General features: G+C 36.1%; 2 protein-coding genes across 10 annotated transcripts in view; both read left to right on the top strand.

The window, feature by feature from the left end:
- LOC127959931 (kinesin-like protein KIF1A) overlaps nucleotides 1-16,054 on the top strand; it is a 56,787-nt gene extending 40,733 nt beyond the window's left edge. For 6 of the 9 annotated variants that reach the window (XM_052559415.1, XM_052559414.1, XM_052559413.1 and 3 more), the window contains 16 exons: nucleotides 556-664; nucleotides 974-1,040; nucleotides 1,173-1,257; nucleotides 1,349-1,454; nucleotides 4,085-4,111; nucleotides 8,614-8,728; nucleotides 9,425-9,558; nucleotides 9,645-9,706; nucleotides 9,812-9,957; nucleotides 10,061-10,258; nucleotides 10,732-10,803; nucleotides 11,028-11,152; nucleotides 11,987-12,115; nucleotides 12,209-12,401; nucleotides 12,792-12,910; nucleotides 12,987-16,054. In XM_052559415.1, the coding sequence (XP_052415375.1) occupies nucleotides 556-664; nucleotides 974-1,040; nucleotides 1,173-1,257; nucleotides 1,349-1,454; nucleotides 4,085-4,111; nucleotides 8,614-8,728; nucleotides 9,425-9,558; nucleotides 9,645-9,706; nucleotides 9,812-9,957; nucleotides 10,061-10,258; nucleotides 10,732-10,803; nucleotides 11,028-11,152; nucleotides 11,987-12,115; nucleotides 12,209-12,401; nucleotides 12,792-12,910; nucleotides 12,987-13,029 (1,730 nt within the window). In that variant the 3' untranslated portion in view covers nucleotides 13,030-16,054. The remainder of the gene's footprint in view (nucleotides 1-555; nucleotides 665-973; nucleotides 1,041-1,172; nucleotides 1,258-1,348; nucleotides 1,455-4,084; nucleotides 4,112-8,613; nucleotides 8,729-9,424; nucleotides 9,559-9,644; nucleotides 9,707-9,811; nucleotides 9,958-10,060; nucleotides 10,259-10,731; nucleotides 10,804-11,027; nucleotides 11,153-11,986; nucleotides 12,116-12,208; nucleotides 12,402-12,791; nucleotides 12,911-12,986) is intronic. The other 3 variants (XM_052559420.1, XM_052559419.1, XM_052559417.1) reach the window with 1 other exon arrangement.
- A 2,176-nt stretch (nucleotides 16,055-18,230) lies between these two features.
- scly (selenocysteine lyase) lies at nucleotides 18,231-24,112 on the top strand. Its single transcript, XM_052559650.1, has 13 exons — nucleotides 18,231-18,375; nucleotides 19,011-19,130; nucleotides 19,235-19,344; nucleotides 19,424-19,524; nucleotides 20,759-20,942; nucleotides 21,110-21,237; nucleotides 21,501-21,662; nucleotides 21,743-21,849; nucleotides 21,971-22,007; nucleotides 22,234-22,317; nucleotides 22,446-22,548; nucleotides 22,829-22,904; nucleotides 23,194-24,112. Exons 2-13 carry the CDS (start codon nucleotides 19,024-19,026, stop codon nucleotides 23,345-23,347), a joined length of 1,353 nt encoding a protein of 450 aa, XP_052415610.1. The 5' UTR covers nucleotides 18,231-18,375; nucleotides 19,011-19,023; the 3' UTR covers nucleotides 23,348-24,112.
- The last annotated feature ends 59 nt before the right edge of the window (nucleotides 24,113-24,171 follow it).

Genomic DNA, 24,171 nt, shown 5'->3' with positions numbered 1-24,171 from the left:
TTTATTCGATTCTTTTGACGGATCATATTTACTGGTTTGTCTTACAGAAAGACAAAAATGAAATCAAACAAATGTGGTTTTCTAATTCATCTCACTTACTCAATAGCCATCATTTGAATTCAGAAGCCATAACTTGAATTCATGCCATAACTTTGTTTTTTTTTTGTTTTTTTCTTGATGTTTGACAGCCCTAGTCCTTGTTAATTTACATTTACATGGAGAAAAAAAGTGGCCAGAATATTCTTCACAAATGTCCTTTTTATGTTCCAACGAAGAAGCATTTTATTTGAGCAGACGTTTAGGGATCACTGTAATTCACATGACTTTATTCATCTTAACAGCAGTGTGCCTTTACATCGGACCCCTGATCTCCCACTCCTGCTCCTCTCTAACTGTGCTCTATTTCTCCTCTTATACTGTGATCCATATCTTTCTCTCTACCTGTGGAACTCTAGCATCCCTCTCATCTGCCACTGAATTATTATATCCTTTGGTCTAGGATTAACTCAATATTGACTCTCTTTCTCATTCTGTCTTTCTCTGTTTCCCGTATAGTTCCTGCCACTAAACTGACAGCTCTCACCCGACCCACGGCAGGACCCTGCCACTGTAAATACGACCTGATGGTCTTCTTTGAAATCTGTGAGCTAGAGGCCAATGGAGAGTAAGTGTCTTTTCACTTCAAATTGCCGTCTGAGTAGAATAGACTTTAAAATCGATTACTGGGGCTTGTGAAGGTGATTGAATAAATTTGTTATATTGTGCCTTATATGAAAAGAGTCTAACATGTCTAAGAAAGATCAGTTATTTTACAAACTATTTAATTAACAATAAATAACTATTGTATAGTGGTTAAAAAAAAATCTATTTGGTTTTGTAAATCCTTGTACATGCTGTGTACAGTTTCTATTTTAAGGAAACTGTGACAGTGCTGGTTATTGTACAGTATTTGACACATACCTCTTTCTTCCAGCTATATCCCAGCCGTAGTGGACCACCGGGTAGGCATGCCATGCCATGGCACATTCATGTTACATCAGGTACTCTTTTTTTCTTATTTTCTATCAATTTCCCTTCCCTTTTCTCATACAGTTTTTTTATTTTAACATTAAAGTATTAAAGTAAAAAATGATTATCTAATAACATAAAATAATTCAACATTTACATAACAGGGCATTCAAAGGAGAGTCACAGTCACCATAGTACACGAGTCAGGACGAGATATTGAGTGGAAGGAGGTGCGAGAGCTGGTTGTAGGTGAGTTTGGCCTCAAAATGAAAAGCTTATGTGTAAACTAGAGCAAAATTTGATCATATTTTACAAATGGGATGCATTTTTGTTTAAAAAGGGCGCATCCGGAACACGCCTGAAGCAGATGAGACAATCATCGACCCCAATATTCTCTCTCTCAACATCCTGTCTGCAGGATACATCCGACCCGCACAAGATGACAGGTACGTTCCTAACCCTAATGTGTATTTCAAGACACTAGAAGGCAGTTTGGCAGTTCACAAATTGTCATCTGACTTTAACACTAAACACAAGACATCTTGAAAAATATGCTTGTCATTTTATATTCAAGAACACTTCCATAAGGGAGTTTTATTCTTCTGTCACAAAGCCTTTTTTTTTCTTCACACTCAGTAGCAGATTTTCTTCACTTTGGCTGTTTCCCACTACACTCTTTTTAAAACCAGGCCCCATTTTAGTGATTGCTGTACTTAAAACGACTCTCTGCTCAGCCTTGGCTCATGATCTGAGAGCTGGAGCCAAGCCTGTGACAAACAGTTCTCTGCACAACTTTAAAGAGATGAGTTTTTGCCAAATAGCAATGAGTCAGTGAAGCAAACCTTCAAAACAGCTCTTAAAGGCCTGTCTCAAAGGAGTGATTCAGAATCAAACAGCACAGCCACGGTGCCAGCCTTCGATAAAGACAAGAAGTATATTCACACTTTTATGTTTCGTTGCACAAACATGCCATAACTTGCTGCATAGTTGTGTTGGCTGACAACTGGCACATCCTAGTATTGCCATATTGAGGCTTTTAAGATTCACGAGAGGGTGCACATTACATGGGGTTTGGGAGAGTCTGATTTTCCAGTTAAAAGGGAACCAAAAAGAAGTCGAAACAAGAAAACTACACTACCATTCAAAAGTGCCATTCAGAAGAGTCTAAATGATTTTAAAAAAAAAAGTTTTTTAAAGATAACAAGGCTGAATTATTTGATCAAAACAAACATTTTTAACTGTTTTCTATTTTAATATATGTCAAAGCTGAATTTTCATTGGCCATTACTTCAGTCTTTTGTCTTGGTGTTAGTTAAAAAAAAAAAAAAACTAATTCTAGGACAGTTTAAAACAACAGCATTTTATTGAAACAGATTTTTTTATGACTTTATAAATGTCTTTACTGTTAATACTGATACATCCTTGTTAAAATATACATATATGCATTTTTTAATTGTAGTGTAAATAAACTGGGGAAAAAAATATTTTTAAATGATAGCATAATTAAACTGTTTTAATTTGACATATTACATGTTTCTTTAGCTTTTAATTGAGCTCTTGTCGTTACAGTATAAAGACCTAACCTGAAAAGCTGCTTAATAGTTTTTTTTAGATGTTTTTTTTTTTTTACACAAAATTTTACACAATTAAAACCAATCTAAAAATGATAATGAGATTGTAGGTTACTGAAAACGAAATGGTTAGCATTTGGCTAGCTATGGTCTTAGCTACAAACAAAAATTTTTGTGCCAAAAAATAATAATAATAATAATAGATTTTCTCACTGATTTATGCACTCTCTGAGAAACAAAAAAGGTACAAAATCTTCCACTGGGGCAGTACACTTTTGTACCTTTTAGATAATATGCACAATTTAGGTAGGAATACAGTATACCAATATGGACCTTTTAGGTACAAAGGTGTGCCTTTTGAAAAGCATTGGTACCTTTATTTCTGAGAGTGATGGTACACAGATATAATAAGCCTTGATGCTTAAAATATTTTAATGCGACTTCTCAACACATATCTTTTGTAGGATTGTGTGTAATCATTGCAGCATTACATAACCACAGGGGGTCAGGATCTTAATTTTTAATGCATCGCTTGATTGACAAACCAATCCATGCAGCTGCTCTTTTTCTGTTTTATAAAACTTATAACAATCATTTCCTCTCCCACTGCACGTAAGACACAATGTGGTTTTATTATCCTTGATGAAGGAGGTCACACTTTATTGAACCAACAATCTGAACATATTAATGAACTTTTTTCAGAAAGACAGGGAAATTGTTCTCTAGTTCACCTCCTTGCTGGCTGTGCAAGTCTTCCCATCGGATGGATGCTGGTCTGCATTTGTGTCCATTCTCATTTGTTCATTCCATTCACTCTGTCCACACTCCACTGCTCAGACTCAACTACCCGCTCACTGAACCACACAGTGGATCGAGTTCTTGGCATCTCTGCTAGTCACCATCACGTAGTTCTGATCTGCATGTGAAGACTTATTTCAGAAGAATGTTTACCATTTAAAATCACGAGAAGCTAATTTATTAACACTTCACTAATCAGACCCATCATTAACATTCTCTCATCATGATAGTCACTGTAAACAAAAGGTCACGTTTCTCATGTCATGTTAGTAGCCAACCAAAGCATTTTGTCATCTGCAATGCATTACTTGGACTTTACCTTAGATGGGCATCAGATATCAGCATCCAGACTTTGCAAACATGAAATAAAGTCAGAATCTTTTAGATATATTATCAGATTTGTTCACCTGCACCCTACTGAAACAAAACCCAGTAAAAGAGTAATTCAAACCTTCCGTTGCAAGCAGCAGTGATCTCTTTCTCCTGCGATTCCTCACTAGATGTTCCACACTACCTATAAATCATCAGAGTTGGATTCATGCACCGATGCAAAGGAACAGGGACAAAAAATGTGACAGGAGAGTTGTGCAGAGGTCTTGACAGCCACATTATATTTAAATAACTGGAAACAAGCTGCTGGGCCTCCACACAAGATTTTCTGATATTTCTCTAGTCCACTAACAGAATGTTGTTTTGTGTTTTTCCAGACAGTTTCTTGATTCGGACATGCCTAGGTATATTACCTTCAAATCCCTTTCCTCTCACACATACAAACACACACACACACACACACATAATGTGTATTTTTTCATCCTTGTGTTTATATGGCCATCTGTCCAATCAACCTCCATCGTTCTTTGCATCATTTTTTTTTTTTTTTTTTTGGCTCTTAAATACTGCTTTTTCTGCATTCTTGTTAGTTTGCCTATTTATTTTCTCCTTCCCACCTACTGTTTCTGAAAATGTGAGAGAATTTCAATCTGGTTTCCATGGAAATGCTTTTGCGCGTGAAGCTTCTGTTTTGTATTGTATGTTTTTGACATTTTTGGCACCTCTAGGTAATTGCATGGCTTGGCTTTGTATGGGCTGCATTTTGGTTTAATCATTTGCAGGAGGTGTGGTAGAGATCATAGTCACCTTCCCAGCTAACGGGAATGTGTTAGAACTTTGGCTAAAGTTCTGGCAAGGTATTCTTAAAGTACTGTCCTTAATGAACACGTTCTTTTAGTGATGTTAATAGAATGTTTGTTTTAACGTTATCTGGTCTTTAATACTATTCTCAAAACGTTACAAAAAGGTTCATGGAGCTTTTCTCAAAAAATAAAGAAAAAAAAAATGTTTTACTGGTTTCAGAATGTTCAGAGAACATTTAAAGGTTCGCAAAATGATAGAATGTGAATAAATGTCTCCTCAACATTTGCCTAACCAAACTGGACATTTTGAAAACATGAAACAAATTTGAAACATGACAATTAATCATTTTTAACTTTATAAATAAATGTGTATTCTGTGTCAATCAGTCACACATTCTTCCAGTTTAAACTATAAGGATTAAAAAAACTATAAATCACTCTACCACACACAAAGTCCCACATACATTTATTGCCCTTGCTCAACAAATTAGGTGACATCTCTTAATTAAAAATTTATGGTTTCAGTTCAACTCTGCTGCAAACAGATCAAGTTCCATCACAAATGTCAAAGCAACACCGTAAAACACAACTTTGCCTGTGTGGGGCGATAACTGTGGGCCAGACCACACACTGTGAGCTCTGTATTGTTTATGGGCGGGAGGGCTTGCTCTGTTAACTATGGTATTAATCATGAATCTCTGAACAAAGTTAGTGTTACATTAGTCTACTGAGATTTTCAATCTCGTTCGAAAAAATGCGTTTAGTCATGGTTATTGACAGTTAGCCTCGACTGACATTCCCTGCTCATGATTAGCTGTTCTTTTTACCACTAGGGGGCAGTGTTTCTTAAGAGATTTTAAACGCTGTGTTGCCTGAATGACTTTGAGCAAACATTTCTAAAAGCTGCATGTTCTGCAGACTGTAATTATCAAATCAGGACAACTATAACTCCAGGAATTAGCTGCTTGTTAGTAAATATAAGGTTAGTGGATTGGCACAGAGGGGTATGAGAGCATTGTTATTATCCAGATCTGTTTTTCTTGTTGTGTTGCCCAGACTGCAATTATCACACTGAGAATTTTAACACTCTTTTCAAACTTTTATTGCACATATAGTACAGTTTTTCATATATGTTTGACCTATACACAAAAAAACTATTCTTGTTAAGTTTATTACTAAAACTGACAGCTGTGGTTGCTATAAATTTCCTGTAAAAACTGTGGCAGTGTTTCCAGAATTACAGGATGGCATATTGGTGCCTGTATATTTTACAACTTTTACAGCTGTATATTTTAATATACAGTGTATACAGCAGTGTATACAGCTGTAAGTGACTTAATGTTACTATACCAATCTATTTGAACTACCAAAATCTCCTTTGTAGCTACTTCAGAATGTACTTATAGCCACCATTATAATACAGATGATACAATAAAAAATACCACGTTGAATCAGTTCATCATAAATGGGTTGTTCATAAAACACAGCCAATACTCATATATTCAGTATATTCATATATTTAATACTCATTAACTGGGTCATACAAACAATGACAAAACAACATCAGGGTAACACACGGCACTAAAATAATACTATAAACGTTAACTAAATAACAAAACTTGTAACGTGAAATATTCACATTATATTATGTACAACAAAACTAAGAAGCAAAACTATTTAAATTAAATGTAACGAGGCATGACTTTTCACACAGACTTTTTAATGTTTACCATTTAAACTATGTGGTAATTCATCAACCGTGGCAGTGTTTTATAGTAAAATGACATGTAATTCAATATTAAACAATTTATTTATTTAACAAATTTGGTAAGGAAAGGTACAGGTAAACCAAGTTACAGTTAGCATTTTTACAACAGTATGAATTACTTTTCATAATTTGACATAAAGAACCTAATAAATTCAAAGCAATAAAAAATTGGCAAGGTAAAAAGACTCCTTAAAGCATTCAATATTATTCTCAGTAGACCCTTGTCTTCTTGGTAACTGGTATTAGCACCAAACATCCTCCAGTTTAGTTCCTCTGAGTTTGCAGTGTTTCTCCCATTCATGTTGTCACAGAAAACCTTTTAATTTCCAGCAGCCTGGGTGGCAGAGTTCAGCAGCTCCACAATCCATGCAAGCATTACCTCATTGGTAGCACGCTTGCTTTCTTACCCCTGTGCAATGAGCAGTTCTTCAATATTATTTAGGTCCTCGATGCAAGCAGAACCAATAAACTGAGAAAGAAATGTGTTGCTATCTATTTTGGCAAGAACATGAGTTATAGTTTGAATTGGCTGATATAAGTTATTTAAGGGAAAGAAATATTGAAAGGGAAGTTAAAATAACAGGAAATCTCTTTTATCATGTGTAAATGGGAGGTGGAAATGATCCTCACAATCCCTCATGTTGCTTGGTATGCTAAGTTTGATTTATATGGTTGTTTGGGAGTGAACAACAGCATCAGAAATAGTTTGGTTGAGTGTGTTTTAAATCTAATCTTTATGAGAAGGCCTGCGTTTTTTTCCTAACCTTTTAGAGATACACTTTGTACACACAGCAGTTGTGGGGCTGAAACTAACGTATGTACCATATGTAACATATTTGCATATATCAATTTCATAAACTCTGTTGCAGGACAGTTAATTTATATATATATATATATATATATATATATATATATATATATATATATATATATGTATATATATATATATATATATATATATATATATATATATATATATATATATATATATATATATATATATATATATATATATATACATACATATATATATATATATATATTATAATACATTATTATATATTATTAATATAAAAAGTAAAATGAATAAAATATTATACAAATTGACATTGAACTGTGTAAATGTATTTACCAAAAAAAAAAAAAAAAAAATATATATATATATATATATATATATATATATATATATATATATATATATATATATATATATATATATATATATATATATATATATATATATATATATATATTATTTTGGGAGAACAATCCCTTTTAAGACCTCAATAGAGTTAGAAGTGGGAAGGTCTTCTCTAGACCTTTTCCATGATCTCAAACCCACAGTGACCCTTGAAGTTCTCCCACATTGTTTCATAAATTTTTCATCACTTTTTTTCTCTCTCTCCAATTTTGAATGACAACCTTAAAGCTGCCTACTGGGTCATGCCGGTCCATTCATTTTAACACCTAACATCACAAGCTCAATCTATCGCATCCCTCAGAGAAGCTCGGCCCCTTCTAATACACTTCTGACTCAGGCATTTGGGAATTTAAGACTCTTCCCAGGCCGAGGGCCAGAAATATCTAATCTGTGATCATTTGAGCAGGTTATGACCTGTATTCATCAGAGCGAGGGTGGGTAGGCTGGAAGATCAGCAAGGCGAATATAATTTATGAGCAAGATGCAACCCATACTATTTTAATGTTGTACTTTCTCATGATATAGCATAACTTCAGGGCCAATATTAGTTCATTTGAGGTCTGTGAGACCATGACACTGTGGATGTGAGTTAAGAGAAGATACAATAACATCTCTTGAATTGTTATATGCTAAAAACCAGAGACTGTAGTTTAATTCTCTATACTGTCTTACCTCTATCATTGTTTCTTTCCTTTCCACCTAAAGCATTTCCTTGGGGATTTATCTAGGAATTCGTATCCCGTTGTACCTGGCTCCTTCCTCTAATGATCATTTCTTTCATCCATCATTATTTAAATTAGATTTTTGTATTTTTATTGATAACTGTCACTGATTTACACATCATTGGTGGTGGTATTCATATCTAGTGATGAAGCTAAAGTGTTTTTTGCATGGATTTATATTGTCTCCACTCCTGGTCACCATTTCTAAACAATTAGAATGTCACTTTAAACAATATGATCTGATTTATCAGATGTAAGTGCTTTGCCTGACAAGCGGCTGGCTGTATTTATTATGTATTTAAAATAGCATTTAACAATAACACATGAAATTATAATATTGGAGACTGTGTAAATTCTACTTGGTCTATGAATGAACTGATATCTTTAAGGGTATTTTCTACCGTTAATCTAGGATATTCTACCGTTTCGAGGCTGCTTGGGATTCATCCATGCACAACTCTTTGCTGCTTAACCGTGTCACTCCTAATGGAGAGAAAATCTACATGACTCTGTCTGCTTACCTGGAGGTAACCAAGGCCATTCACTTATTTATATGGGGGGTGAGAAGTTCATTTGGGAGAGTTACAGACCTACATGATTTAGTTCCAGCTAATTTAATGAACCAAACAGCCCACAGCGTTTGTAATGGTTGAATCAAGTACATATGTGGAAAAAGAGGCAAATAGCAGTAAACTTTGAGGATCTATAGAGTGCAACAGTGCTTGCCTACCTTTAGTAGTGGTCCTGATTCTGTGAAGTATTTTTCCTATTCACTTTCCACAGACATGACATAAAAAATACAAATAACTAAAAAACTTGAATAAAGAATTCTATGATGTTATGAACCAAAGCGGCTCCTAGGTTAGTCAAAACATTACTGATTATTGATTTAAAGCAAGTAAGTCTTTAAAAATCAGATAAAAGGACATTACTTAATAAAAGATTCAGTAAAACATTACAAATGATGCAATCAGCGGTGACTGATTTTGAGTATAGAAACTATCTACATGTATTTATTCAATTAACTTATTTTACAGATACATCATATACAGTGCCATCAATAAAAAGCATTGTAGGTCTATTATATATAAGTTCCCATTCAAAATCAATTCACTTTTTGGGACCTACCTGTTGCACTATAGATGTTGTTGTTCTCAATCAAGCTATGGTTATTTAAAGCACCATTTTAAATTGAAAGGCTTACAATGGTTCGCTCTTCCCAGATGGAGAACTGCACACAGCCCACAGTGATAACCAAAGACTTATGCATGGTGTTCTACTCGAGAGACGCCAAGGTCCCAGCATCTCGCTCCATCAGGAACCTCTTCAGCAGTGGCACCTTGAGGCCATCTGAAGGGTACAGCTGCTTCATATCACCACACAAGTCCTTTGCAATGTTGCTCTTGTAATTTAAGATACCATATTTGTTGTTTTTACGTTTAGAAACCGTGTAACTGGTGTGTATGAGCTCAGCCTGTGCCACCTGGCTGATGCAGGGAGCCCAGGTAAGACTGCAGTTACCTCGTGTGTGTTTCACTGAGGATTTATGGGATGCTGGGCAATTTCGATTTTAGGGGGTTCTGCTGTTGAAATGACACCTGAATGTGCAGGAATGCAAAGACGGCGTAGGAGGGTGCTGGATACGACGGTGGCATATGTGCGAGGGGAGGAGAACCTGGCTGGCTGGAGGCCCCGCAGTGACAGCCTCATCCTGGACCATCAGTGGGAGTTGGAGAAAATGAGCCTCCTGCAGGAGGTGAGAACATCTTGTTATTTGGGTTTTAATGTGATGCAGAATGACAAGAATGTGTCATAGCAGCTCAGCTGAGAGGATCTGAGAACTCATTTCCTTCTGTTAGGTGGAGAAAACCAGACACTACCTCCTCCTCAGGGAGAAGCTGGAGTCCACCCTGCTGCTGGGCCAGGAGTCGCTGCTGTCCTGCGGGAGTGAAGATCTAACCGAGTCCTCTTCCCCATCCACCCACCTGGGCCTGGGCCACAACCCTTGCCCCGGCCCTGACACCCCCAGTGAGAGGCAGAAGGAGCTGGCTGCAAAGGTCAATCAGTGACTAACATGAAATGATATCTAAAATTATAATAAGTATACACAATTATCTCTTATATTTTGTAAAATATGTTTTGCAATTCTTTCCTAAATTTTGGCCCGCCATATTTTTAAATATAATTTTTTATATATTTTACAGTATGTTTACTATTACAATATTTTTATTTAATAGTTTTTTTTTTAACTATTTTTTATAAAATAAAAAATAAATAAAAAATCGATGTATGTATCAAAAAAAAAGAATATGATATTGTTATAAATTCTGAAATTCACTTTTGCAATCTTGTTCTCATATCACCTTTGTCACCAAACCACTTTTAAAGTGGTAATTCTATTTTATACTTGATCTACTATACATTTCTGTAATGTTCAAAATAATTCATAAACAGTGATCAATTCAGGAAATCATGAAAAAAAAGTTCTTGTCAGTAGATTTAACATTCCCTTCTCTGTTTGTCCCAACAGTGTCTTCGTTTGCTCAACCACACCTTTAACAGGGACTACAGCCATGTGTGTGTTAGCGCCAGTGAGAGCAAGGTGAAGATGCTATTTAGAATAATTTACACTATTTACATTTTTTCCTTCTGTCAGCTATCATATGATACAGTAAGATGATTTTAAGAGCTCAGACCGCTGAGAATATACTGCCTTAAAAAACGTTCAGGTTTCTGAAAACATAAGATAAGCATTTTTACTATTGTTACAGAAATGTTTGTGTGAAGGTGTATAGTGACTGTTTTCTCGGTTGTGGTTTGTTGTAGTTGAGCCAGATGTCAGTAACTCTTTTGAAAGACTCTGCCTCGGTGTGTGCTGAAAACACCCTCACCCCGTCCTCCACATGCCCCTCATTGGTGGAGGGACGCTACGGCCACAACGCTGAACTCAGGTCAGTACTTACAGTACAGTACAAACCAATTGGAATTGAAAAAAACATTTCTAAGTCTGCCATTGATCAGAATGACAGATGGCCCCGTTCTAAATTCATGCTTTTGATAAAGCTAATGCATCAAGTTAGTTTGAGAATCAACCTGTAAATGGAAGGGTTAGTTCACCCAAAAATAATAATTCTGTCATTAAGTAATCACCCTCATGTTGTTCCAAACACATAAGAAAACACAAATTAAGATATTATTGATGAAATCCAAGAGCTTTCTGACCCTGCACAGACAGCAAAGCAACTGACAGGTTAAAGGCCCAGAAAGGTAGTAAGGACATCGTTAAAATAGTCCATGTGATACCGGTGGTTCAACTATAATGTTATGGAGTTGCAAAATGACTTTTTGTGTGCAAAGAAAACAAAAATGACAACTTTATTCAGCAAATTTCTTCATTAGCGAGACTAGCATGAAGCAGTAATACTCTCATGAACGAGCGGTGAAGACTGACACAGAAGAGAAGACATTTTTTAATAACTTCGTTATTATAGTTTTCTCCGCGCACTAAAAATATTCCCGTAGCTTCATAGGATTAAGGTTGAACCACACTGATCTCACATGGACTATTTTAACAATGTCCTTACGAACGAACGTCTTAAGAGCTTGGACATTCGTGTGAGTAAGAATTTTAATTTCTGGGTGAACTATCGCATTAAGATAGGAGAAATTATTTAACATTAAGAAAAACCATTACATGTTTTTAAATATGTCTGCCAAATATTGTTCCGAATGAAATGCTATCAAACTAATAGTTGCATCTATATTCGTATTGCTCAAATGCGCAGACCCCCAACACCTCGATCTCGTGCTGTCAGCCCCATCCCTGACTCTGAAACAGAGGGCAAAAAGTCTCCTCATGAATCCAAATCAAGAACCCACACTTTTGTGCCAGACATTCAGGAAATCCGTGTCAGGTAAAAACGAGGTTATGATACATTTGCCTGAATATGAAATTTAAGATTTAAGGAATTTGCATCTTAGGCAGTTACCCTATCTTATTGTTGCAGCCCAATTGTGTCAAAGAAAGGTTATTTGCACTTCCTGGAGCCCCACAGTAACGGCTGGGTTAAGAGATATGTGGTGGTGCGCCGGCCTTATGTCTACATCTACAACACAGAGAGAGACACAGTGGAAAGGGCCATTCTTAACCTGTCCTCGGCACAAGTGGAGTACAGCGAAGACCAGCAGGCCATGCTGAAGGTGAAACATCTACAATTATATATTCTTTTCTTTTTGAAACAGTCAGTCTCTTCCAAAGCAACACTTTGTGAGTAAACCGACTATTTATAAAGTGTATTTCGCCTTCTGAATACCAGGAGGCCATGCTGTAGGTGAAACATCTACAAATATACATATTTTCCTATTCTATTCAATTTTATTGTTTTTTTTAAGTCAATCACTGTTAAGGGATCTTATTGTGAGAAAATCTCCTGTTTATAGACTGAACTGTAAACCAGTGTCTGAATGCCAGGAGACCATGCTGAAAGTGGAACTTTTTAAATTTTTAGTTTATTTTATTCCAAGGCAACACATTTTCACTAAATCGACTGTTTATAGGCTGAACTAATTGAATGTCTGTCTAAACTGCAGACCCCCTTCACATTTGCGGTATGCACAGAGCATCGTGGGATACTCCTTCAAGCCAGTAATGACAAGGAGATGCATGACTGGCTGTATGCCTTTAACCCTCTGCTTGCTGGATCTATCAGGTACAGTAAAGCACATATCTAAGCCTTTTAAAGACCTGTCATACCAGTATTTATTCGACTTTCTCCTTCTTATCAGGTCTAAACTGTCTAGAAGAAGAGCCGGGCAGATGAGGTTTTGAGCCCACCAACTCTTCGAGGACAAAAAAAACACAAAGGACTAACCTTGTAAATAAGATCTACTGACAGATCCCCCAGTTTCTGTGCTTAATCAACCCCCTGACCCTCTGTTTCCTACATGTGTGTACCTGCACCTGCCCACAACTAGCACCAACTGTGCACCTGTATCTTAAAGGCCCCTTTGTTGTGCATCTACTGTGGCCTAAATATTCAACTTATAGCACCAAGAGAACAGGCTAACTACTTTATTGGGGTAGAGATAGTATGCTTATGTAGTCTTCAGCAACATTTTAGAAAGCTGGCGATGGGAATTTCTCATTCTGAAGCTGTCAACTCATGCAAACACATCTGAATTAGTTATGGTGAAGAGTGACGTCCACATCTTGGGTTTATGGGAAAGTGGATCACACGGCCTTGGGTTACTCCGTGGGTTTAAAGTGATAAAACTGCTCAGTATTTAAATCAGCAGACCATATGTTTATTCATCTCTTGGCTATGGAAGATAGAATTGATCAATGATATGCAGTTCTTAGCGAGGAGCAGATGAATCACATCATATTATGCACTTACTCTCTTTAAGTGCAGTTGTTGGACACGATACAACCCATCATAAATACTCATATACCTTAATGTTTCCCTCCTATGGCCTTGAAATGCATAAAGTTTTCAAAATAACCAGGATGCATTAGAGAAAATTTGGATAAGGAAAATGTTTGCATTCTCATGTCTCTGTATGAGAACAATTATAAAGATTGGCCTATTTTTGTTGGAGTACTGGTCAGTAGATTTATCTCAAATGTACCATAAGCCAGTCTAATATTTTATATATAAAGAATCAGTATCCCCAAATGATCTTATATCTGTCTAATTTATTTTTAAAATTTCTATTAAAGTTCTATCTTGTTAGGTATTTATTTAACATGTTTTTATTTATTTCAGCGTGTATTTATTGACAAAGACTGTAATGTTTTTGAAGAAGTACAGTGCAATTTCTGCATATGGCACTTTTCTATCACAAGATTACTGACCGCACTGCTCTCATTTCCCCCGACACAGCGAAATGCATTTTGGGAACAGGTTAGAAGTGAATAGCTGGGATAGCTGCTATTACATATAGATTACTTGAATTTTACTTTTTAGATATGTTAACCAGGTATGGTTAAGAAAACAAACATGCTTTTTGCTAAATTTATCAGGTTGAGTAAAATCATCATCCTTGCCCAGACTCCTAAATGAGTGTTTGTACAGTGGTCAGTTTTGGAAAATGAGAGGTTTAGAAGTATGTTAGAACAAATGAAATGTACAGTACTGATGAGTGATGAGATATGATTTGGTTCGGTTTTTGCTTTACAATTTCCATCGTCTTAATCCCTGTGCACTTCTTTAACAGGGTGAATGTCCACTCATTGCTACCACCCTTTCACTTTGTGTGTAATCATTCCCGTGCACAGGCAAAAACAGTTATAGTTTTAAATTTGCATATTTAGTTTGCATATTGCACTTGCCCTACATTTGACTAGGTTTTGAGATTTCTAAGCATATCTAAATGGTGTAAATCAATTTTCTTAACTGATTTCACTTAAAAATGAACAAAAGAGATATATTTCTTCTGCCAGAAAAAAATAAAAAAACATCATCATGGACTCTAGAAATAAGCCCTGCTGCTGTCATTGTTCCAAGCATTGTTCCGACAGGCTTTTACATGCAACACAATACAGTTTAAATTCCATTTTCTGGTTTTGAAGTCATCTCAGGTATGATTGTTCTGCTTAATGTCAAAAGGCTTAGGCTGTGCAAACCCCATCAAACAGGCAACCGTCTGTGTTGAGATTGCTGACAGCTTTTTAACTTCAGCCAAATTATTGTTTTTGGAATATGAAACCACATTTTTGAGTTGCATAAGTTATATAATAGCAACAGCTGTGATTTAAACACGGTTCTGTGGGTCAGACCTTTACTTAGGCAGTCACTGCAGCATTATCATTAGACCATAAGGCTTATAATGTGGTTTGGGGTGATCCTGTAGGTTACCTAAAACGAGCTTTTCCTCCATACCTGCATATTTAGAGTGCAGATTAAATTTGCAAACCTGAGGTTCCTCCAGGGCAGGATTCAGGCATATCCACATGACTGAGGCCAGCCAACCTTCAGCACATGCTGAGTATAGCAAGAATCTGACACTGAACTAACCTTTATTGAAAGCCTTGATCTGTATATGAATAAACGTCAAAGATCAACATTTCTATTTCCATAAAGTGGATTTCAGTTTTTATGAAAAAGTGAAGTTCTGCTTGTTTGTAAATGCAGAAAGCATATCCTAAAGGGATTCTCAATGCCTGAAGGTTCTCTGTTTATGAAAAATAGTTAATGCACTTTTTTTGCAATTTCCATGTGTATAACTCACTTCACTTTCATGAGCAGAGTAATATAAGCAATGCCACTACTTTTAGAAAAAAAGTGTGCATGTTAATAGTAATAGCAGGTGCATTTTTGAAAAAAGTGAATATAAATTTATTTAAAAATCTAGAGTTAAAAGAATCACTTTCAGTTTGAGTATGCAAGCAAATGTGTATTGTCTTGACTGTTTTTTGTCTGTGCACCTTGTAGAAAGTAATGCGGAGTGCTGAATGGTATTCTTAATGTAATAGCCTGCGCTGTACCATTTCTACAAGCAATTTGTTTGTTTCAAGGCTTAAAACATTGCATTCATTTGACCATCTCCCAAAATGAAAGAATTAATCAGTTCTCATAATCAACACCAAATATTTGTGTGCTTCCATTTTCCTCGTATGCACTCCATTCATAAACATTTTTTTTCTGTCGTTTTCTCTGTTTTACTTGCCTTGTATATAAACATGATTGCTGTGAATGGTGTAATATGCAGTTGTAACAGGTTTGTATCATCTTCAATGGGCAGTAGTTTAATGTCTCTTTCTGAGTGTTGGAATTATGAGTCAAATGTTTGTGTACACTTAACACATCGTCAGATATGAAATAAATGTGGAACTTATGCAACACTATGAATAACTTTTGTGTGTGATTCAAGTCATTATTTTATGCTTGAGAAAATAGAAAATCTCAAGTTGAACGTATCCCTAATTTTATACATAAAACGTATGGAAGCCTCTTTGCATCATGTAAAAAAAAATAAAAAAAATAAAACTGGTACATTTTGGCGACTCCTTATTTCACAATTCTGACTAAAATTGTATGTCACATTTACAAGATAACATCTCAAAATATTTTGTCTTCTCAAAATTTTCTAAATTTACATCTCATAATTCATATGTTTTCTGTTGGAATTCTGGGGGGGGGGGGGGGGGGGGGTATAACTGATTTTGTCAATGCAAACAAAAATTCAGAATTGTGAAATAAAGTGTCTTTTATTTTTGTATTCCTTGCAAGCTTTTATTGCGTTACAAGTTTCCATAAAAATATAGGCCTCAATGCAGAATGGTAGATTTAAAGGGAGAGTTCACCCAAAAATGAAAACAATATAATTTATTTCTCACCCTCATGTGATTCCAAACCTCTAAGACCTTTGTTCATCCTCTGGACAAAAATTAAGATATTTCTGATGAAACTGAAGAGCTCTTTGACCCTCCCATGACAGCAAGGACATCTTTAAAGGAATCCATGTGACATCAGTGGTTCAACTCAAATTTTATGAAGAGAATATTTTTTGTGCACAAAGAAAACAAAAGTAAGGACTTTAAACAACAATTAGTTTCCTCCTGGTCATCATGGTGCCGTTTTGGAGAGTATCACGTATTCTGTGTCAACTGCACCATGGGCATACATTGTTTATGTTCAGACCATAGCATACGTATGCATCGTGATAATCTCCAAAATGGCACTAGGGTGACAGGGAGGAGACGATTGTTGAATAAAGTTGTGTATTATCATAAAATTATGGTTGAACCACTGATGTCACATGGACTATTTTAACGATATCCTTACTATGTTTCTGTGCCTTGATCGTGGTAGTACCCTTGCTGTCTACGGGAGGGTCAGAGAGCTCTCCGATTTCATCAGAAATATCTTTATTTGTCTTCTGAAGATGAATGAAGAGGGTGAGTAATTAGCTATTATGAATAATATTATTTTCATTTTTGAGCGAACTATTCCTTTAACATTGTTCATTTCGATTTTAAAATAAGTATTCAAAGGTTCACTGAAGTGCTTTAAAACACGCAGCATTGTTCTGTGTGTTGACGTCATTTCAACTGAAATAGGAAGTCAGGGCGGGACATATCAAGCAGGTCCTCCACTTTTTAAAATATCCAATAGCGTTTAGTTAATATCACAGTAACAGTTTTACCAGAGTCATTGAGCTCAGTTTAGCTGCATTTGACAGGATATGACAGCCACAATCTCATACTGCTATAAAATATAGCATTCTGTGTAGAATTCAAATGGGTACGTTAAGTTTTATGATCTGCGGTTAGCGTGAACCAGCACACACCAGAGTTCATTCGACCCAACGGGAAGCATATTTACACTGTCTCATTCCCTATCCCCTGTAGTGTGCTACGTGACATTACCCGCACAGAAATTACTAATCAATGACCGATTTGAGCCACAGCTTCAGCGTCTTTTTATCTACTCAGTGCTTTGGGTTCAAGAGAGCATTTGATTGGACAGAAAATTTGATGTCAAAACAATTAAAATAAAAAATAATCTATGAGGCTATCTTCTAACTTCCATGCAATTAGTAGGCTACTTAATCTATTTAATATTTTCCACGGGGTGCTAGTACCAATTATTTAGATACTAATGCGTAAAAGATATCTAAAATGTTAAATCAGCTTGCCATACTATCTTGCCTAAAAGCTAACTAAAATGTAACAACCCTACTACGATGAAGGCGTAGCTCATGAATATTAATAACGTGACGCAGGGTTCAACCAGTGCGAGATAGCAAATCGCTCAAACCGATCGTTTGACTCCTTTTAGACGTTTACCAAGTCACTTCAGCACGATCTAAAAATAGTATTATATTTTGTTAACTTTTGTAATGCTCTTATATAGCCTAAGATTTTGTTATGTATGTATTTCCCCTTTTCCTTTTCTTTGTTTATGTCAATTGTTGTTATTTTATTTGCAATAATAAATAAATAAATAAATAAAAGTTCAGCATGATCTGATCCATAAAAGCCCTTGCTGTAGTAGAGACCATAGACAGTAAAAGAAAGAGACAAAGGGCGACCGTCCGAAAAGAGGAGGGGTTTAATCATGTACACTTCCGGTTCAAAGTAGTAGAGCTAGAGCGTGCGGTTCCTGCGCCTGCCGCATCATCAGTTTGAACTGTGAATCATTGACAGGACAAACGCTAAAGAGCAAGAGAGGTTAGTAAACTAATACTATAGGTTCATTTGGTTTATCAGTCTTTATCTCAGCGATGCTTCTTGTAAAGTGATTGTAAAGACCGTTTTAGTGTTTTAGTTGTTATGGGATGCTCGTAGACAACAGTAATCTGCCTCTACCAGCAGTCAATCACCTTTATGAATCAAAGAGCAGGAAATGGCTTTTATTGCCGCAATATTATACATTCAACTTAATATAGATCAAATAGCGATCTTGTATTAATAAGATTTGAGATATAACTATTTGAAAATCTGGAATGTGAGGGTGCAAAAAAGTCAAAATATTGAGAGTTGTCAGAATGAAGTTCATAATGCAATTTTTATATATTTATGCTTGGAAATGTACAAAATATCTTAATGGAACATGATCTTTACTTATTATCCTAATGATTTTTGGCATACAAGAAAAATCTATAATTTTGACCCATGTATTGTGTAGTGTTATGTATTGTTGGCTATTGCTACAAATGCTACTTCTGACTGGTTTTGTGCTCTAGGGTCACATATATGTTACCAAATAAGCCTCATGACTCATGTATTATAGTTATTGACATTAAGTGTCATACATTTAATGCATGTTTTATTACCGGTCGTGTTTTTGCCCTTTTATCTACCAGTGTAATCTAGATAATGGCTGAAAAGACTGATCCCCCTGTCATCCTGGGTCATAATTTATGGGGAACCTTAACACATCATTGTGGGTCTGACCTGCATCATGTGGCTGATGGGCCAGACAGGTAATGAATATATCATATCAGTCCTAGACTGAACATGAAGTCATTCGCATTTGATCTGCCACATGCTCCAGTTGTAGTTAGTAAAACCTCTTTGTCTGCTGCAGAATATATATGGATTACAATGCCACCACACCAGTGGATCCAGAGGTGGCCAGGGTTATTACTGATGCTTTAACTGATGCGTGGGGAAATCCCAGCAGTAATTACCTGCCAGGTATGAGGCTCTCAAGGATATATGATTGGCAGTAATCTCTTATCTTGAACACAATCTCATTATTTTCCACTGATCCTAGGTCTGAAAGCCAGAGACATCATTTACCATTCCAGAGACACTATTGCCAGGATGGTTGGTGGAAAAGCAACAGACATTATCTTTACTTCAGGAGGAACTGAGGTGAGCATTTCAGGTGTACTAGGTCAAATAGAAATTCATCAAATTATCTTCTTTTCCTCTTAGAATTTTTTTAATCATTTTTTTTTGTTTTCAGCCGTATAGTGAAGGCCCTATAGGCTGTTGCATAATTCACATTTCCACCATCCACGTCTAGTGTTGTAACATACTCAAAGTTCAAACAATTTTAACTTTGACACTCTTTACCACTGACTTCATGAAGCACAAACAAGCAGACATGTCGTTCCAAATCTGTAAGACCTTCGTTTATTATCAGACCATAAATTAAGATATTTTTGCTTAATTTTGAGAGCTCCCTCACCCTCCCATAGACCGCAAGGATTCTTACACGATCAAGGCTCAGAAACGTACAAAAAAAGACATTGTTAAAATAATCCATGTAACATCAATGGTTCAACCACAATTTTATGAAGCTACAAGAATACTTTTTGTACGCAAACAACAAAACAAAAATAACAACTTTAATTCAACAATTCGTCTCCACCCTGTAGCGCACTTTTGGAGATTATCACATATGTAAACAACGTTGTTTACGTTCAGATCAAAGTGTAAACAACATAAACAATGTATCCGCGTACCTACATTGCATTTATAGGGTGACACAGAGGAGATGAAATTGTTGAATAAAGTGTTCTCATAGCTTCGTAAAATCGCAGTTCAACCACTGATATCACATGGATTATTTTAACGATGTCGTTGCTACGTTTCTGAGTCTTGATTCATCAAAATTAATTGTTTTGAAGATGAACGAAGGTCATACAGGTTTGGATCGGGTGAGTAATTAGTGACAGAATTTTCATTTTTGGGTGAAATATTCCATTAAATATTGTTGTCTCCTTGTCATTGTACAGGTGTATTTTTTTTGTTGCCTGATAAATACCATAGCAAATGCAAAAATGTTTACATGAAAACAAGCAGGTGTCAGAAACGTAATGTTAGCACTTTGTGTCCTGGATTAACCTGAGGTAGTTCTGCTTTTTTTTTTTTTTTTTTTTTGCTGTTCGAGAGTGAATCTGCATTTTAATGCCAAACATTTGTGCTGGTGTGAACTGCTCTTAACTGTAACACTGTCTTTAATCTTTCATGTGTTGGTCCTAACGGTGCATGCCACTTGTGTTGAGAGGTGCACTGAATCCCTGGTGAAAGTCGTGTGTGAGTACTTTCACTTCCACTGTACTTTATTTAAGCTCTCTTTTTTTTTCCCCTGGACCTTCAGGCCAATAATCTGGTGTTTCACACGGCTCTGGAACACTTCAGAAAGAGCAAGACTTCTGCACAGGGAGACATGAACAGCAAACAGCTAAACGGAAGTGGCTCCCTGCCCCATATCATCATCTCTGATGTAGAGCACGACTCCATCAGTCTCACAGCTAAACACTTATTAAAAGAAGGCAAAGCAGGTCAGCAGGCATATGTTTTCCGTCTATAACTTTAAATGGAAACATTGTTCTCCAAAGATGTTGTTTTAGGAAGTGTACAATACTTTAGTTTACTACTGTATTGCGATCTGTATTAAAATAAGAATATTACCAAAAAACGTTATGCTCTGATTGGGTTCTCGTTGTAGATGTCACATCTGTGCCCGTTTCCAAGGTGACGGCACGGGTGGAGGTCGAGGATGTCATTGCAGCGATTCGTCCCACCACCTGCTTGGTGTCCATCATGCTGGCCAATAATGAGACTGGCATTATTATGGTGAGAATGTTGCCTGGACTACTTTCATATATTTCATAGATAATCACACAACTGTGTTTTGGCCATTGGTATGAGGCTCAACTGTGAGCATGATATTGCTTTTATAGAACATTTTATAAACATGATGTTAATAAAGATCAACTTATATTATAGACAGTATGACCAGTTAATTTTTGTTCTGCCAGTAAAAATACAATAGTTTTTGTTCAGCCGTGATTTGGCATAAACACTGAAAGTAACCACTGGGATTCTCCTTTCAACAGCCAATTAAGGATATTTGTCAGAGGGTGAGGGAAGTAAACAAACAGAGGGCAGCATCAGCTCCCAGAATCCTCCTGCACACCGATGCAGCACAGGCTATTGGAAAGATACGAGTGGATGCACATGAGCTGGGAGTAGACTATATTACCATTGTAGGACACAAGGTAAGAAACGATACACTTTTGGTGTCTCTCTCTAAGCGAAGAAAATTAGAGATGACAATCCTGTCGATGGTATGTTTCAGTTTTATGGCCCTCGAATTGGCGCTTTGTTTGTGAACGATCCTGGAACCAAAACTCCGGTTTACCCTCTGTTTTTTGGAGGAGGACAAGAGCGCAACTTCAGACCAGGGTATGACATGGTTTATTGTGTGGTGGGGTTTCATGTAAATGTAATCAATTATTGAACCGAATTAAATCAAGTGTGTTATGGACTCTGAAATCAACACTGTTGTTATCTTTTTATTTCTCAGAACTGAGAACACCGCAATGATAGCCGGTCTGGGAAAGGTAAAAGCCACTATGTATCGTGAGGGCCATTTATTTATTACTTAATTTATTAATTAATGGATTAAATAATTTTATGTTTGCACATTGAACATGGGTAACATTATTTGATTGTTTATTCTTTTAGCATAATGTAACTGTTTGCGCTTGTATAAGAGGAAAAAATGATTTATTATTTTCAGTGATAGATTTATTTTACAGAACTTTTATTTTTAATTTCTTCGAAAAGGCTGCACAATTGGTGAACCTAAATCTAGCTGCGTATGAAGCCCATTTCCTGGACATCCGATGCCATCTAGAGCAGAAGCTGCTTGTAAGCCCTGTTTCTGCCTTATTATAGCTGATATAAAAATATTTCAGTAGATATTAATGTAACCTGTATCTTTATATACATTTTGTTGTATTTGTTTCTTCTTATTATTTTTTTTTATTGTTTTTTAGGCTGTCTTTGGAAGAGATAAGGTTCACTTTAACAGCCATTTTCCTGGCTCAGACATTTTGCCCAACACATGCAATGTTTCCATTTTGGGAAGGGGACTTCAGGGTGAGTGGATGGCCATTTTTAACCTTGTCATTTGTCTTTCACAGGACATGAATGGAATATGTTTTTACATCCAGATATTTTTAGATGCACATTGTCATTTACATGTATTGGACATTAAAGATTCATTACAGTAATGCTCTATTTAAGCTTGCTTAGATGAAATTTAAGTTAGTTTTTTACACACATGTTGGTGAGAAGTGGGTCAGGTCTCGACCCTAAAGATTTGTAAAACACCAGAGCTTTTATGAATAATTGATGGGACTCTTCCCCCCTGCTGCAGGGCGTAGAGTGCTGTCCACCTGTAGGAGGTTGTTGGCTAGTGTGGGTGCTGCCTGCCACTCAGACAGAGGAGACCAGTAAGTCATCTGTGCTTACAATGAAAAAGTTTAAAGTCAGTATCATTTTTTTTTTTTTGTATGAGGGCAAGTGTGAATTTTCACCAGTGCAGTATCAAATCCTTAAAATTTTCAAGTGTATAAATTATTAGAGCTCCAAAAAAACCGAACTGATAAAATGTGGACGAACACCTGCACACTTACTGACTGTATTGGCTTGTGCACTCTTCTGTGCTCTAGATGGATCAGAATGTGGAAAATCCTTATTGTTTTTTTGCTGAAATTTGGTTATGTATTCTCATTTCCTTAGACCTTCCCATATTCTTCTAAGCTGTGGGATTCCATATCATGTGGCCACCAACGCTTTGAGGATCAGTGTGGGTAGATGTACCTCCCGTGAAGATGTGGACATTGTTGTGGAGGATCTGAGAGACACTGTAGAGCAACTGGAGCGGATGAACTAGCACCATGGGTTTTTTTTTTTACCTGTCTAATATATATTTGAATACATGTATGGTTATTTAACTCCAACCAAAAATGAGACGTTTTAATGAATGGTTTTAGTTATGAGCTATAGCTCATGAGGCTCTGCACATAAATTAGAGGTGTAGAGTTTAGGATTCAGGGTCATCGTCAGGTTACATTATAGTTATCTAGAAGCTCTTATTTAGCAAAATATAATATCTAATATAAATCTGATTTGCTTTGCAAATAGATTAGAGGGTGTGTCATGAGACGAGTTCAGGATTCAGGGACATTGTCAGGTTGCACTATATTGGAAATTCAGGGAACTGAAGCTGATAAATGGTAAAAAAAAATACTTTAAGCAGCTTGCAAATGGAGGTGTGCAATGTGTGAAGTCCATAAAAAATAATTGCAAACTGATTTCATAGAGCATGTCACATTGAAAAACATGTTTTGAGTGGTTTATTCATGTCACTGGGAAATTAACCAACCACAGCATAAAATATGAAAATCAGCTTTCCATAACAGGAAAAAAAAGGCACTGTTACCAGTAAAATTACATTCAATATCAATATGTCATTTTTTTTAAATGTATTACACACACCTACTTGCATATGACTGTTGACATCGGTCATTTGGGTCAGAGTTCTTTTTAACAGGTACTTTTAGATATTTGTTTTGATATTTATGCACTTGTCTCTCCTGCTTTAATATAAAATACACTGTGGTATGTTGTAATAAAAAAATGTTTCATAATTTAATAATGTGAATTGTTCTAATTATGTTGTAGATGTTCATACTCTATTTTCTGGGAAACAACAGA

This window comes from Carassius gibelio, chromosome B6 (genome assembly GCF_023724105.1).
Source record: "Carassius gibelio isolate Cgi1373 ecotype wild population from Czech Republic chromosome B6, carGib1.2-hapl.c, whole genome shotgun sequence".
Lineage (NCBI taxonomy): Eukaryota > Metazoa > Chordata > Actinopteri > Cypriniformes > Cyprinidae > Carassius > Carassius gibelio.
The sequence above is the reverse complement of the archived record's forward strand: the minus strand, read 5'-3'. Positions and strand labels throughout refer to the sequence as shown.